This window comes from Odontesthes bonariensis, chromosome 2 (assembly GCF_027942865.1).
Source record: "Odontesthes bonariensis isolate fOdoBon6 chromosome 2, fOdoBon6.hap1, whole genome shotgun sequence".
Taxonomy (NCBI): Eukaryota; Metazoa; Chordata; class Actinopteri; order Atheriniformes; family Atherinopsidae; genus Odontesthes; species Odontesthes bonariensis.
The window spans coordinates 15665397-15682370 of record NC_134507.1 but is presented as its reverse complement, the minus strand read 5'-3'; the positions used below and the strand labels follow the sequence as shown (position 1 = coordinate 15682370).

At 42.3% G+C, this 16974-nt stretch overlaps 1 protein-coding gene across 1 annotated transcript; it reads right to left on the bottom strand.

The window, feature by feature from the left end:
• Positions 1-763: 763 nt before the first annotated feature.
• ccar1 (cell division cycle and apoptosis regulator 1) lies at positions 764-16860 on the bottom strand. Its single transcript, XM_075478296.1, has 26 exons — positions 16791-16860; positions 14780-14939; positions 14432-14607; positions 14201-14326; positions 13776-13808; positions 13308-13504; positions 12890-13016; positions 12273-12545; positions 11775-11967; positions 10337-10481; positions 10070-10225; positions 9711-9936; positions 9119-9232; positions 8603-8769; positions 7554-7764; positions 6305-6388; positions 5944-6132; positions 5523-5714; positions 5150-5380; positions 4925-5054; positions 4598-4686; positions 4335-4475; positions 4126-4246; positions 3821-4003; positions 1898-2103; positions 764-1797 (listed from the first exon to the last, which is right to left on the bottom strand). The coding sequence occupies exons 2-26, from the start codon at positions 14889-14891 to the stop codon at positions 1717-1719; spliced, it is 3903 nt and encodes a 1300-aa protein (XP_075334411.1). The 5' UTR covers positions 14892-14939; positions 16791-16860; the 3' UTR covers positions 764-1716.
• Positions 16861-16974: the final 114 nt, after the last annotated feature.

Sequence of the window (16974 nt, the reverse complement as noted above, 5' to 3'; positions counted from 1 at the left end):
GCATCACTCCCAACAGATCAGCCCAGGCCACATCAGCCCTGAGTGGCGAGCGCAGTCAGGATCAACACATTCTGTGACCAACACCTTTCATCAAGGGCCATCATTGGGAGGGAAAAACAGGTCTGTGACAGGAGGAACCCTCACTATTGATCCTATCGCCATCATCATCCGTACTTACTTTTGATCTCTCAGTGCAACTTTAACAGGAAAATGTGCCGAATCATCTGTTAAGACAAACGTCTGTCTTTTAAATTCTAAACAGCGGTAGATTTGCTTTTAGTTTATGTGTGCAGGCCGACATTGTGACAGCGACTGGATTAATCACGCAGCACTAGATAGAACCATCGGTACGGTCGGTATAATGCGCATGTTTTTAAGACACTAAGTGTAAAATATAACATTGAGGCTTTTCTAACTTTCACAGAATATTTGCCTCTCTAAGATGTCAAAACTGTGAACTCTGCTGCCGCCTGCTGGTGAGAAGCGCAGCATCATGAAACACTAGCTTGCCAATTTTTCTCTGCACCTGTAACCACAAACAGCAGTTCTTTCAATTAGATATTTTGATAGGACTCATTAGAAAGAGCAAATGTCTTAAACTGAAAGGACGGCTGATTACCACCGAGCTGCTTCACTTTTTGGTTTACACTGGCTACTTACCACATGGAGAGAAACTGAACCATAACTGATACTAAGGACAACGCTTGTGCTTTTCCTTCAAACAAAGCCAGGAGGGCGAAAAAAAAAAAGTGCAGACACACCATAGTGTTAAAAGGACCACTTTACTCTTGCACAAGACATCAATAGAGTACATTTTCAATAGAAAAATAAAATCGCCTGCTTTTGAGGATGTTAAACGTAGTTGTGCCTCTTTCTAAGAACAACCCAAACAACACACACAGTTCAGGGATGGATCTCAAAATGTTCACGCTCATTCCTTCAGCTGAACACACATTCATTGAGCTTAACTTTTGGTTCATGTGCAGTTTCCTTTTGCAGAAAATCTGACAAATGTTTGTCACAGTAAAAACATGAAACGCTCTATCTGGCAAGACGGTCAGGAGGTGCAGACAGAAAGGTGGTTCGAGAGAAGGCAGGAACCATGCATAGCTGTGTGTGTGTGTGTGTGTGTGTGTGTGTGTGTGTGAGAGAGAAAACAAACTGCGGAAACCCGTTAAACCAGCCAAACGGTAGATATACAAACTAAATGTTTATAGAACACAATTCTGCACGGTAAACAGTGGAGAGGGACTATTTATGAAGATATTCTATCACATGGACACCCTCCCGACCCTTTTCCATCCAAAACTAGTTCCTTTTAAATATAGGTCTTTATGAGTTCTCTCGCACATAAATAGCATCATTATTGCTCATTAGAAAAACATAATCAACTCAAGTACCACTCATACATACTGGCATTTAAATCCACAAAGCGGCACTTTATTGGCCATAACAAAGCTCAAGAGACGGCAAAAACAAATGTTAGCAACGGCACTTAACTTACTTTGAAAATAAGCGCTTCAACGCTTTGTTGTGGTTAAAATGAATTGAAGGATGAAAAGTAACTCTTCTGAGAACGGAAACGAGGGAACTAAACTCATGAATTAAATTATGCACATACCTGGGACACAGTAGGTTCAAATTACACATTTAGTGAATATTTACAATTTTAAGATCAGTATTACAGATCAGCTTCATTTGTTTGAAATCTGTTACTCATTCATCAGCTCCGTTTGTCTGAGATGTCCGGACGTGATCGGCAGTGAGCTCAACGAAAGACTCGTCTCCCTCTGGATCCTGAGAGAGAGAAAAAAAAACAACAACCAGAGCGTGAGCTCAGCTCTTCACTACAGTTACAAATGTAACAGGACTTTTGCAGCTTTTCAACACCGCGCACCTTCTTCAGCACTTCCATCAGCCCTTTGACGGTGGCCTTCAAGGAGTTGGCTGACGCTCTAATCTGCTCATGATAGATGGTCTTCTGCTCCTCCGTGGCCTTCAAAGTCTCCTCAGTTTGGCCGAGACTGCTTTTCACCTCCTCCAGCTCCTTGGACAAAGTTTTGTTGGCTTGCTCCAACTGAGCTTTAACTTTTGCATCTTCCTCTGAAATGAGACAAAAAAAAGTCAAATGGAGGATGGTCACATGACCCATATATATTAAAGCACAAAAAGTAAATGAGAAAACACTGAAGGATTCACAAAGACCTCTTTTGAAAAGTCTGCTCAAATCTGAAAATAGATCCCAGGAAAAACACCATCTATAATCAACAACATTTAACATCCCCTCACTTCTGAAATAGAGATGAAACTCGTAACCCAACAGAACAGCCACAGTAAAAAAAAAATATACGAGGAAACCTTTTAAACACTCCAAAGTGGGAAGTGTTTAATGACAAACGGGAAGACGCCAAAGATAAAAATAAGAATTTGGCCAATAACTGACGGCTGATTGTTTTCAGTCCTTCATCGCAGTATCTTTGAATGAGCACATTTCTTTATACGGATATATTAACCAACATTTATCATAACCTTTCACATGATGAAAACAAAGCCCTTTTTTAGCCTGTTTAACTATTAGTTACTCAATCACTTTCCAGTTCTTCGACTGGCCAAACAGAATGATGTGAAAAATAAACTACCCGATGTGGAAAAAGACCGCTACCTATTGGATATGGGCTGAATCTGCAGAGAAGCGAATCCGGCCAGTTTCAGGGCAAAAGCAACAGCAGTTTAAAATTGTCCACTGGCATCTTTTAGTTATTTCTTTTAGAAATCATCTTATTGATTGGCTTACACCAATGTTAGGCCGATGTATCTGCATTTCTAAAATATATATATAAAAATATAAAAGCCGCATTCGGACAGAGAAGTTCTAAGAACGCAGTCCGTAGAACTGCCCTTCCCCAGGGGAACTGTTTCATTTTGCATTCGCACATGAGTCAGGGACCTTTATAGCAACAGTGACGAGTTACTTTAGCGCCACACTCAACAACAAAACAAAACAAAACCCGCGAAAAGTAAGGAGAGAAGAAAACAACACCACCATGAAGCTAATATGTAGAGCAGGGAGGCCACCGTGTTCATGGTCTGCGTGACAGTAATATTAATCATGGACGATGACATCGGGCGTCTAACATCTTCGTTTCATAAAGGAAGGAGAGCAGAGCGCCGCAGACAAAGGAGACCACGTGTAAGTTTAACTTATTAAACACGCGCTGCTTGTGTCCGTGTCGTATGAGTAAACCTTTCAGACGTTATTCTACTGTTTACGTTGAGCAGATTAGGAACACGAAGAAGCAGAAATCTGACAAGGGGCGTAGCTACCAACCACCTACGTCATATGTGTTCCTATGGAACCCAGAAAAGACCCAGCCTCGGAGAAGGAGCTAAAATGGTTATAGGAACTGAGGGCGGAATGGGGCCGTTTTTTTACATATATATATATATAAAAACTCATTATTCTCCCATAAATGTGTTTTTGAGATGCTTATCATTTGTACTGCTTGTATAAAAAAGGACAATGTGAGCCTGTACAGAATCTTTTGGCTAATTTTTCTCACAATCCTCACATTAAAAAACAAAACAATATTGCTCTTTGCCATTTCATGCGCAGCATGTGGCGGCTACAAGCAATGTGCCAGTCCACATTTCACCAGAATTCAAAGAGGGGATAACTGGCAGGTGATGCGAGACTGAAGCTTTCTGTAGCAAAGCTCAAATTGAGCCAGATCATTGTCCCGAGGGACTACTGACACAGAGTGTAGTTTGCAACTTATTAGTCTGTGAAACACTTGAAGAAAGCGTAAAATTTTAAATTTACCCATTTTGGCATCCTGAACCATGAGCTTCTGCTCGATCTCCTCTCTTGCCTTCTCGCTCTTCTCCAGTTTCTGCATCATGCTGCCAATATCGACCATGGCCCCGTTATACACAATCAGACTACCGGACTCGCTGGACTCCGATTTAACACGGGCTTTCGAAGTAGAAATCAGTCCTTTGTTGCCTAACGGAGAAAGGGGGGGGGGGGGGGGGGGGGGGGGGGGGGAGCAGCCGAATGTCATGCATGTATAGATCTGCTAAACTGTAACAAAACACAATCAGACACGGACATCCATGCAAGCTCACCCATGAGGGTTTCTATGTTGGCTTCATTAAAGGAGGGAGCAGGTTCATCCTTTCCCCTGTCTGTCAGTTTTCTGTAGTAACACGACTCTCTGACCACTGGTTTGTTCAAAAGCTTCTTTATCTACAGAGATAGGAATCAACATGACAGATATACTTAATTCATGACATCATCAGCAGACATGACAAGGTTGATTTCTTTGCTTGCTTACCTGTGCACGAGAAAGATGCAGTCCCAGTGTGTACAAGATCTCCTCCACGTCTCTTTCGAGCAAATAGCCACAGTGGCTCTGGTCAAAGTAGACGAAAGCCATAAGCAGCTCCTTGTTGTGTGTGACCATCTGCTTCTTTTCCTGGTGGAACAATAAAAATCATAAAAACGGTTGCAATCAACATGTTCACAAAAGGACCCGACCAAATGGACAAAAACCACATCAATGCTTCACAAATATGCCGAAAATAAAGAACAGCCCACCTTGTCTTTGGAGGACCTCTCTTTTGATGACTTGCGGTCATCTTTGCGGTCTTTCCTGTCCCTGTCGTTGGAATCATCGTCATCTTTGTCTAAGTAACAAAAAAAAACAAAAAAAAAAAAAACACAAAGAAAATCATTGTGAACAGATGGAAAAAATATCCCTCTAAAGAATGCATTTTTCTCTACTTAGTCTCAGAAACTGTGGAAATGTTGTCCATCACTAGAAGTTCAGCGTGGTGCATGATTTTTCATCACTGACTAAACGACATAGATTTAAGATCAGTTGAGCTGCATTTAAAAAAAAAAGAAAAAGAAAGTGTGCAATACCATCATCCTCATCGTCATCTGCATCTTCAGCCTCCATAGGGTCATATTCTTCGACATTGGCTGTGCTGCCATCATCTTCGTTGTCTTCTTCCTCTCGAGACTCCTCCTTTTTGATGGGCTTGTCTTCATTCTGGTTTTAAACATATGAGAGAATTCCATTAAAAAAAAAGAAGAGATGACCTACCAAATAACACTGCAAAAGCAGAAAGGTTTTAATATTCCTACCTTCTTCTTCTCCTCCTCATCTTCCTTGGTCTTCTTTGCTGTTGGCTCTTCACCCTCGTCTTCTTTTTCCTTTTTCATATCCCGCTTTTCAACATCTTTCTTTTCTGTCTCTTTTTTGGCCTTCTTCTCCTTCCTCTCATCCTTGGTGGGGAGAGCAGCGAGAGCTTTAAATATACGATAGCCAAAGTCTCTCTGTAGCATCTCATTAAACAGCTCAGCAAACAGGGAGACCTATAGAGAAAGACACAATATCTCAACCTGGACTGATAGAAAAAAACAAAACAAAAAAACACCTTTCTCTAAAGCAAATATGAGCTGTAAATTGTCACTGAAAAACAGCATTAAAACCAATGTTAAGCAGGGGAAGTCTCGCCTCAAAGGAGTGCTCCTTGTTGTCTTCCAGTCTGTAGTCCAGGAGCACACTCAGGGACATGACACTGCAATCAAATTTGCCATTCTTGGCAGCCCAGTTGGGGTGCACGAGGATGGTGGGCTCATCGGGGAGGATGTAGCGTCTTTCTCTCCGCTGACGCTCAAGCTCCTCCTGCCTCTTCCTTTCCTCTTCCTAACAGACAAGATCACATCAGATGACATTTAAGAACACTATTGTCGCATCATGTCTGAACGACATTGGTCATCACTTGGCTGTCTTAAAAGGTCTCATCGGTGAATCACCTCTGTGGGGATGGATTTCTCACCAACAGCCCAGCGTACAGAAGTACATTTGTATGGATCATATTTGCACTAAGAAATCTTTCATTTTAACAAATTTTTGATCAACATTGATGATGAACCTCTCTGTCGTCCTCAGCTCGAGGTGGCTCCTCTTCCTCCACAACTTTGCTCTCCGGTTTCTCAGGTTCCTTGGACTCCTCCACCTGCTCCTCCACCTTCAGCTGCTTCGTGAGGCGAGCAATCAATTGCGATTTTAACCCCTTGGAACTTAGAGAGCGACAGTCGAGCTCTTTGCGTAGGTCATTTACCTACAAGGGGAGAAAACAAGGACGAGAAATTACACGCTCAACATTAGGACAAGAGGATCCACAGCAGTTGCTCACACAATCCAGGGTAAGATTTTACAGAAGTTATTTAACATTTATACAAAATTTACAATAATTACATTTTCATTGTTGCCGTTTCTTGTGTAAAACTTACCTTCATTGATTTCGGGTCAAGTTTAGCCCAGTGAGTGGGAGTACTAACGTCCTTGGATTCATCGTCATCCTTTTCCTCTTCCTCCTTGATAGAAAACCATTAAGAAAGAGACAGGCAGAGGGAGACACAGAGGTGGGATAGCACACAGTCAGCACACCATTTGCGGCCCAAAAAACAGTGAGTTTTAAAGTTGATCCGTGCAAGAAGCAAGGTCTCATCTGTCTTTCATTGTCTTGTCCTAGTGAGCTCGACTGTGTTTAAGTCCACTGCTATTGAAGCATACACACAGGGAAGCTCTCTAGCTCTCATAAAAAACAAATAAAATAGAAACAGAAATGCCCCCCAGCTGCCAATCAACCAATCTGTGGAACACAAAAAAAGGTAAAAATCAATGAGAGGTGTGTCCAAAAGGTGTGTAGGTACATCAGGTGAACTGAGGCTGGCCTCCAAACGGAGTGAGGATAGGCTGGCCCTACTATGCTCTATGACTGGAGTATTCCAAAAAATAGGATTTATACATCTACATCAGATAGGAGACATCTTTCCAACCAACTGCCCTGCAAAAACCAAATTCTACATGTATTCCAAATGAGAGTATAGAATCCAACAACAAGAACAGACAAGAAGCAGGACTTTGGGGAGGTTTTCTTTTCGTTATCAGACAATATCAAATCGATGTGAAAAACCACAAAGATACAAAATTCTACAACAAACACATTATTCACACGCAACTGACTCCACAGGTTCCAGTACATTTCAAAATGATTCGTTCCAGTAATTGACCCTCGTTTCAAATTTGAGATTAAAACCATTTAAATGCACCCAAAGTGAAAGCGCATTTGGCAAAAGTAACACACAGCAAAATGCCGGGATTAGAATGAATCATTACACCCGATTGGCACCAAATTAGGAAGTATCTGAGGAACTGGAAGCTGTTTTACCATTTGCGACCGGGGCCTACACCACACAACCTAGTCTCACTGCTTCCACTGTATGTGTCTGCTGGATGTGAGGGAAGGTGGAGGTGCTGATGGAGGAGTTGGAGAAGAGGAGAAGGGGACAGGTGGAGGAGTAAACAGAAGTCTGGGTGAGGTTTGGTGGAGCGTTAATATGCCTGTGTTTGGATTTGTGTGCGTGAAAAGGTGAGGTGTGCTTTTGTGTCTGTTGTGTTTTCTGGGATTTGTTTTGTAATTCCTGTGCCTTCCTGTGAGAAGCGGAAATGAGAAGAGAGGGATTAGCGGTTCAGTGCCTGTTCTCCATCCGCCTCCTTTCGCTCGGCCGACAGCTTCTCAGCCAGCTGCTCCCGGAGTCGCCGTGACAGCACCTCCCACTCTGAGCGGGTAGGAAGACAATGCCAAACATCCGGAAGAAACAAAACCACTGTCTCCACATGAGCAGGGACTGTCCGCCCCTTGTGTGTCTCCTCCGGCCGATGATAGCGAATCTCTGCAAAACGATACCTGTCGCAAAGGAAGAGGGTGCATTGGAAAGAAACATTCTCGTCAGGAAACAGTATAAAAGGCAAGCCTAGCTAGGGCGAGCCTTCTACAGCTACTCCCTCCCATTTGGTCGCTGAATGATTGCACACATCATTACAGTGACCCCGCTCCCACACAACACGCAGCATAGACAAATGGAACCAGTCTGCAGCTCTCCAACTGTTGTCACAGGTTACGCCAGCCATTTTGAGAAAGTTGACAGACAATTACAAAAAAATAAAATAAAATCACACCCCAAAATTCGTCCCTGTTCATAGCTTCAGCCAATTTTGGATGAGCGTTCTGCATTTAACCCAGGATAGACTTAATGCACTACATTAGAGTTGTGCAAAGAGAGACAGAATCAACAGGACAGTGAAAGCCAGTTAAATATATAAGATATTTAACAGAGGGAATAGAAAAATAAAGAAAATAAAGTAATGGCAGTGTCTTCTGGTCCAGGCTACTGCTTCCAGCCACCAAGTCCATGCGTTTGGGTTTTCATTACAATGAAATGTGTGTATATGAGTAGAGTATCACAGAGAGCCAAGATGACAACAACATACAAAAGGCAAAAATTAACACAGCACAACACAACAAATAATAACAAACAATAGACTGCAAATTAACAACAAAATAATCATTGACATTTAAAAAAAAAAAAAAAAAAAAAGGGGAACAATTAAATGTCAGCCAACAAGTCCAGCAGGGATTTAGTGTTGAAGTAGGATCAAAATGCAATCTATGATAGATATTCAATTTGGGATTTTATTAATATAGTTAAAAGGGTATAAATATTGATGATAAAAGTAGTACTTACCACTGAGTGCACAGACTAAGGTCTATGCCCGTGAGTGCCCTGCAACAGCGTATGGCTGTCTTAATAAGGACTGCTGGATCCTTCTCAGGGTCGGCTCCATCTAGAGAGGGTGACCAGTGACCACCAATGGCCATGGCCTCATCTTTACCTCTCATGCCCACCAAAAACTGCATGGGAAAGAGAGATGGGAATAAAGGACAGCCCCAGAGTAAAGGTTAGATGGAAATGGGAAATGAGAATATGGGTTAAAGGGGTTTAGAGGGTGGAAATCAGGGAGTGGAAAGAGCCACAAGAAGAACAGAGACAAAAAGAAGACACAAACCGGTCAGCAGGAAGCAGAAATAATTGTACCTCTGAGGATTCACAACCAAATGAAAAAAACACCAGGGCTATTTACACAGAGGAGCCAATATCAGTCACGATGTTTCCACACTGCGATGACTCAGCAATGGAATAGGGTTATTACATTACGGTCAGATCATGTGCACTGTGACAGCTGGACGGGGTCCGACATACCTTAATGAGCCTAGCAGGATGTTGGAAAGAGTCTCTGACTTCCTGGGAGTCCTCTGCCAGAGCACATGACTTGTGATAGAGCTCCTCTATACTGGGGTTAGCTAGCAGCATCACCTGAACCAAAAAGAAGACTTATTCAGGGTTGAGCTCCTGTCAAACATGCACTGCTAAATGAGCACCCTGATGCTTTTCAGTCACTGTTTGCAGGGATAATCTCACTAATCCAATGAATTTTAACTTTGACTAAAAACCTTCATGTTTAATGTGGGGTACATGGATTCCCATCTGTATACTGGGAGTCTGCAGGTACACATGCGGTCCTGTTCATACTGCTTTTTTGGGGTCAGCTGCGCATGCATGGGTATGTTCTTGGTCTACATTGTAGGGACGTGGATAACGGGATAACTTCTCTGAAAAGTCTCGTCTCAAAACAAGCAACTGTGTTGTTCTTCTGATCACCATCTTCTTTGTCTGGTAGTTTTCCTGACAGATGACCTTCTGATTTGAACAACTGTAACATTTCTGAATAAAAACTTTTCACTGTCTTACTCTATATGAAATGATGCAATATGTTTATGATAGACCGTTGTACCTTGGCGCTGTAGGTGTGGTTAACATCAGGAGGGTCCAGTACAGCTGTGTTTTTGACAAAAGGATCCACTTCTTTGTGCATGATGTGGAAGTTACAGGCATTATTGAGCTGGAACGGCCGTGTAAAAGGGAAGGCATCGACCCAGGTGAAGACTGCATCAAAGAAGTCGCTGGGAATGTAGAGACTTTGATAGCGCCTTCTCAGCTCCATCAAGTCACAGCTAGAGCTGGTGAATGGAAGGAGTACAGTTCATACCACTGCAAACGCACTGTTGAGTATTACACTGGAGTTCTTGACACGTCACTTTACTTTGATCCATTTCCAAATGAGAAGCATTAAGCAACAGAAATATTATTCACCCATCCAAGCTGAACTTGGAAAACTGGACAGTGTAGCGAGGAACCACCCTGCGAGGCCGTCTTGGAGAGCGTTCACGTCTAGGTGACCGGTCTCTGGAGCGTTTGCGGGTGGGTGAACGTTCCCTCGATCGCCTGCGCTCACGGTCTCTGTCTCTGCTAAAGAATTAAGAGAGAACATTTAAGTGACTTTCAACTAATGAGGGGACGACATCTATGGAAAAGTCATTAAGTCGCAAATTAGATCATCCCAGATGATCAGCATCACACCTGCGTTCTTCTTTAGATCTGAGGATGAGCTCTGGGCCGCGATCATTGCGAGTGGGGAAACGCGGTGGAGGCTCGATTCGCCGGACGGGCTGTGGCTGTGGCATCATCCTCACTGGGGGCTGAAGAAGACCACCAGGAAACACATCTAGAAGCAAGGGAAATAATGTGAGGAGCTGAAATATTTACCGTAACACAGAAGCAGATTCTTATTTTACAGGAAAATTTCTCAACGTGACGTGAAAGAAACGAGGGAAAAAAAATAATAATTAATCGATGATGACTAAACACGACCAGGGTTACTATAGTCGCATTCGGACAGAGCAGTTCTAAGATAACTGTCCTTCCCCAGCGGAACTGTTTCAGTTTGCATTCGCACATGAGTCGGGACTGATGCGACGCAACCGTCTGCGACAGCGACGTGTTACTTTAGCGCCACATTCGACAACAAAACAAAACAAAACCCGCAAAAAGTAACGAGAGAAGAAAAAAAAAAAAACACCACCAAGAAGCTAATATGGCGAGCTGGGAGGCCACCGTGTTCATGGTCTGCATAACGGGGATATTAATCATGGACGATCACATCGGGCATCTAACATCGAGGCTGGAAAAGCACACAGAGAGTCAGGATCGAGCGCAGGCCATACTTCTTGGTTTCATGAAGGAAGGAAAGCAGAGCGCCGTAGACAAAGGAGACAACGTGCAAGTTTAACTTACTAAACACGCGCAGGTTGTGTCCGTGTTGTATGAGTAAACATTTCAGCCGTGACAACATGACATGGGGCGTAGCTACCGACCACCAAACACCTACATCAGATGTGTTCCTATGAAACCCAGAAAAGACCCGACCTCGGAGAAGGAGCTAAAATGGTTATAGGAACTGAGGGCGATGGTCCCAAGTTCCTGTATGTGCGAATGCGGGAAAAAACGGCCCCGTTCCTGAAAAGGTTATAGGAACTGCCAAAGGTTCCTACATTGCAAATGCGGCTAAAGATAACAGTTACATTCTGTACTACTTTCAAAGGTTTACACACATGTATTAATTTTTTTTAAAAGTCAATATTACCTCTGCTAAATCCGCACACATTTAGGCCTCTTTCATGTCATTTGCTTGGTGAAGCAAGTTCCTTAAATGTGCTGGTGGCACCTATTCCCCGCAATGATTTCTCAAATTTTAAGTGGCGTATAAACCCCAGCTCGTATATGTTTTAGCTTACGTTAAAAACCTTCCCTCTGTCAGTAACTGTAGTCTGGTAGACAAACTCCATACAAGTCCAAGCACTGGACTGTCCTAAAAGTAGTGCGATTGATTTCTGAGCTTGGTTTGGGAAAATGATGAGATCCCTTCTGACTGTTAATACACAACCAATTTGTCATGAAATTCCTAAGAACACACAAGAACATTAATGGACGAAATGAAAACGGAAAACCACGACTTTACCTTTGGGTGGAGGCTGTGGAAGCAGAGGCTGTGGGGGGTTTTGGAGGAGAGGGGCCAGAGAGGCAGCAGAAAGCTGGGCCTGCAGGAGGGAAGGAGGGGGACCCTGGGCCGGAACACTGAACGTGGTTGGTGGAGGTAGTGACTGCAGCATGGTGGGGTTTGCCTTCATCATGTTAGGAGGTTGGGGCTGACTCTTCAGAAAAAGGGGGGGTCAAAAGACAAAAACAAAAAAAAGTCATTTTTTAAGAGAAAAGCTGGCCCTTCTAGCTATATATTAGTTCTTTTTTCTTTTTAACCAAAAAAAAACATGATAGTTAAAGTAACATATTTAAAGGCATCTGTGAATTGACCACCGTACTCAAAACTCATTACAGCTACGAACTTAATTCCAAAAAAGGGTTGGTATAGTGTGTAAAATGTAATTTATAAAAGAAGTGCAATGATTTGCAAATCTTATCAGTCAACATATAACATCAAAAGTTGGGACAAGCGGGTTACATTTTGTCGGTTGTCCGTAGAGTGCATGTCTGTGTAGCGCAGCTGCATCCCAGGCTCATTGTAAAGGCTGCCGAGCTGTGGGGAAGCTTGAGGTAAAGGCTGAGGCTGATGCTGATGCTGCGGCTGATGCTGTGGCTGATGCTGCGGCTGATGCTGTGGCTGATGCTGTGGCTGATGCTGCGGCTGATGCTGCGGCTGATGCTGCGGCTGATGCTGCGGCTGATGCTGATGCTGCGGCTGATGCTGCGGCTGATGCTGATGCTGATGCTGATGCTGGGAGGGATGGAGAACACAACAGTTAAACAGAGGTAAAAGGATAGGATGAAATTTGAAAAAACAAAAACAAATAATGAAATATATCTAAAAACTCCACAGTATGCATACATTTTCACAAGGTTTAAAATTAACCTAGAGAATCCAGCTTTTGTGTATTAAAAAATTCAAGTAACTATGCTGTCATTGTCCCCATGTAACTGTTGCAAATTCAGCATTAAGACCAGTTTCAAATGGTGACTGTTTTTATAATGACAGTGGTGATTTAACCGGAGATCCCCAAAACATATCACTGGGCGCAAATTTTACGATAACTGAGTAAACAAAGCACTGAATCTTCTCACCGACTGATTTGCTAGCTGAGGTAAAGTCTGGATACGCTGAGCATTCCACTTGAAGGGCATATTCGGGTTGTACACAGCTTCCACGAGGACCCTGTCACCAACCTGGGGAGTCTTCCCCTTCACAGCACTATGAAAAGTTTAAGAAAGCATCCAGACAAAAAAAACATCATTATGTCACAACATTAGTTTCAGAGTGATGAAATGAAACATGAATGAGGAAATAAAGAAATCTGCTGCGGGGGCTAAAAAAAAAAACAACTGCCTGCTATTTTTTAAAGGCAAGGATATAGTGGTCTAAGAAAGTCAGCGTCAATATAAGCACAGAGTGAAGAAACTAGATCTAGTGACAGTGACAGCATTTGAGTTCTCATTTCGCCAAGCAATACAGTCTGAAACATGCCAAGCGCTAGTCTTTCACCTTAGTTGAAAGAAGACATCTTCATCTACAAAGCCAAATGTATCATGTAGCTTATTGACGACACCAGTGAAGACCCGCTGCTTCTGTGGCTGTGTCTGCTGTTGGTGGCTTGAACGTGGTGTTGGATATGAAACCGTTATCTGGGCTGTCTGTTGGGGGTTGGACAAGCTCAGGCTTGTGGGCAAGGCAACAGGGGGCTGGGGGTCAGATAAAGATAATCAGATTATATAAAAAAAAAAAAAAAAAAAAAAAATCCTGCAATCCTCAGTTGCATGTCTCAACAAAATCAGGAAAGGAAACGGTCACTCAAAATACAGAGAGAGACATTTTGATAGCCAACTTGGCCTTTTCTTCAATGAATAAACACAAAGAAAACTTAAGGAACAAAAGAAGGAAACTATACGATTTATATCCCTTGATTTTTTTGTGGATTTGAGTTGGTGTAAGGTTGTTCTGTTTTCACATTACCTGAGAGATCAGTGCCTGTTGAGGCTGAGGGAGCTGTGAATAAGGAAAGAAAATACCAAGAGTGACCATTATGTTGATTTAATACATTATTGTGTCTTCTAATTTTGCTTCATATAAACAGGCTGTTCCTTTAGTAGTCCTCACAAATTAACATTTACAGCTTATTCACATAATCACGGGAATAGCCAGACTTATATTGAGATGTAGAGGACTAAAGCACAAGGTGCATATGGATAAAAAAAAAAAAAAATTAAAATCAAGGTGATATCACTCAAACAAATCAAATCTCAAGAAGGTACACAATGACAACATCTCATTTAGCTGAAAGACAATTTCTAGATATGACAGAAACCTTAATATGAAGCATAATGCCAATTAAACTCTTTTCCAAAACCAAAAATAAGACACAAGAGCCCGTTCTTCACCTGATGAGGAACATTGTACAGTTGTTGTTGAGGGGGTTGCTGGGGAGGCTGCTGTTGCTGCTGCTGCTGCTGCTGCTGCTGCTGCTGTTGTTGTTGATACTGCTGGAGTGCTGTATTGATCTGAGACTGCAGACATTAAAGAGAACATAGGAGAATTGGCAGCTGATCAAAGAGTTTCACGTGCAACAAGGGAAAGATGAGCAGATCGGGACCACCCCCGATGTGACTGACCTGCTGTAGTGCTGCCGCAGCAGCTGCTGCAGCTTGCTGCTGCAGAGCAGCAGTTTGTTGAGACAGCTGATAGTTTGCTGCAGATTGGTTGTTGAGAGAGGCTGCAGCCAAAGCTGTCTGCTGGGAATACACGGATGGAGACGCTCCCAGAAGAGACGGCTGCTGCACCCCAAGAGCTTGAAGGAGAAAAATTCAAATTTAGAAACAGATTTTATGATAAGAATAGGAAAGGGAAGATAATATAACTACATGAATGGATGCTTTTTAAGAGTATCATCTAACAACCAGTAAAATATGAAAACAAAAAAAGTCTAGATAGTCAAAGATAATCTGGTTTGCTTTACTCACAGTGTAAGCTGTTGAGGTCAAGAGACTGTCCTGAGTGACCTGGTTGAGAAACTGCTGTGGCAGCAAATTGAGTCGCCCACGGCGGATTTTTCTGTCCCCCGTATTGGGCCATGACTCATTCAGGTTATGGGTATCTCTGCTCACCAGGCCAATGAAGTTACTGGAGACATAAACAAATCAAATCAAAAGCCACAAAATACACTTAGGGGATCCCAGATAGCATAACCTTGCTTTTAACTAGCGCACCTGACGTTTACCACTATATCAGACAAAGAAAAACAGTCTTGTCACCGTTTTGATCTCAATGGAGCAAATAATAGTACATTAAGACATCGGTGTGCATTTGCAGTGACATACAGCAGGTAAAGAACAAACTATGAGGTCTGACCAAACACTTAAAATACATTGTGAATGCAATAACTTCTGAAACTTAAGGAGATTACATTAATCAGTGTGAAGACACTTTCCACTGCTATGTTGTTAACCACTGATCCCACAGGCAACATCAACCTTTATTCTTTGTTCATGACTGGGCCAAACTAATTTATTTGAGTTTTTGAACAACGTAAAAACTGCCTCAATTTGCAAAATCTAAACATATCCTTCACGTGCCGTCACTCAAGAGGTCGGGACTAGCTCTTTCACGTGGGCATCACAGCAATCTAAGCTGCCAGTGTTTCCTCAGAGACTGATGCAGATGTAAGATTGGTCTGTCAACAACAAGCACAATTACTAAGGGCAGCAGTCACTATACAACAAAACAACAACAAAAAGAGAGGTCGACTGTTACCCGACTAATCTGTGAATGGCTCAGTTACTCAAGGTCTGATATCACACATACCAGTTTGTAAAAACTGTCAATTGGAACTATAAGTAGCAACATGACAAACCTCTTGCAGCGCCAGAAACAAAAGCATGCAGTTTCATGTGAACCCTAATGACAAGACAGGGATCAAGTGGAGAGAAAACATATAGGCACTGGCAATAAAAGTCTGGAAAGCCTGATGAAAACAATCACTCCCCAAAATATAGCACCAAACCAACAAGTGCTGTACAGAGACAGCTTTAAAATTACACATTACATTAGGATATTCTTCGTCAAATTTATTTTTAAACTAGAAATAATGACACGTTTATCACACTGCATGCGAGTTTTCTTGTTACAATTTAGGTGTTATTGTTTTTACAGCAGACAAGTGGTTTGAATAAAGGAAGTTAGCACATTTTGAATTATGTTTTACCTTGAGGTGATGTAGACTGGTTGTAAAACAATTACAACCTTTATTCGTTCAAAACACAGTAGACAAACGAGATATAATCTTAGAATTGTGCCATTACGGACAGCCCAAGTGTATTCAGTTATCTGACAATAATTTGATACAATACAAAAAACTTAAAGGAATGAGACAAGCAGCAGGATAAGTAGGGGGGGAAACAAAACATTTTTACACCCAAACTCGTTATCTTTACTATAAACAGTGCTCCACAGATAAACAACTGCTGACACAGCAGCGACAGGCAGTCTTGCTAACATTAGCTACTCCCTGACAGTTGCTAGCGCTAGCAGCTAAGCCAAATTTACATTTGTATTGAAGGCTGATGTTGTTAATGTTGCAGCTGACTCAAGCTTTTTACGCTGCAATACAATGGCTTCATGGTATTACCTAAATACATTTTTTTATTTTGTTCCAAACACATTCAATCGTGGCACTGCCGCTGTAAAAAACAGTTACCTCGATAGCTAACACGTTTTTTTTTTTTTTACCGTTAGCTTTAGCTCTGCTAGATTAGCCTCGTGCTAGTTTGATATCCACAGCGAGGCCTGAATGGACGTCCGCTGTCTCTGTCAGTTAGAAGTGAATGGCTGATGTAGACAGATTTTTAAAAAGCTTATTCTCCAATGGCAGCATTTGTCTTGCTTGTCGTTATATTTGCATTTAATAATTGACAAAAAAAGTTCACGATTAATAACGTATGAAGTTTTAGTTAAAGCCTAGTCAACAAAGCTTACCGCTGTCTCCCTGCACCGGCCGACGTGAGATGTAAAATGCGCATGCGCGGGCTGGAAAACCCGATCCATGCGGCCAACACAAATGTGAAGTGGTTCTTTACAAGGGATTTGATGTTATGCGTGACTGGCCTGTGCCAAAAAGTGACGATGTGCCAGAAACTGATTGCACGGTCGCGGGACCTCA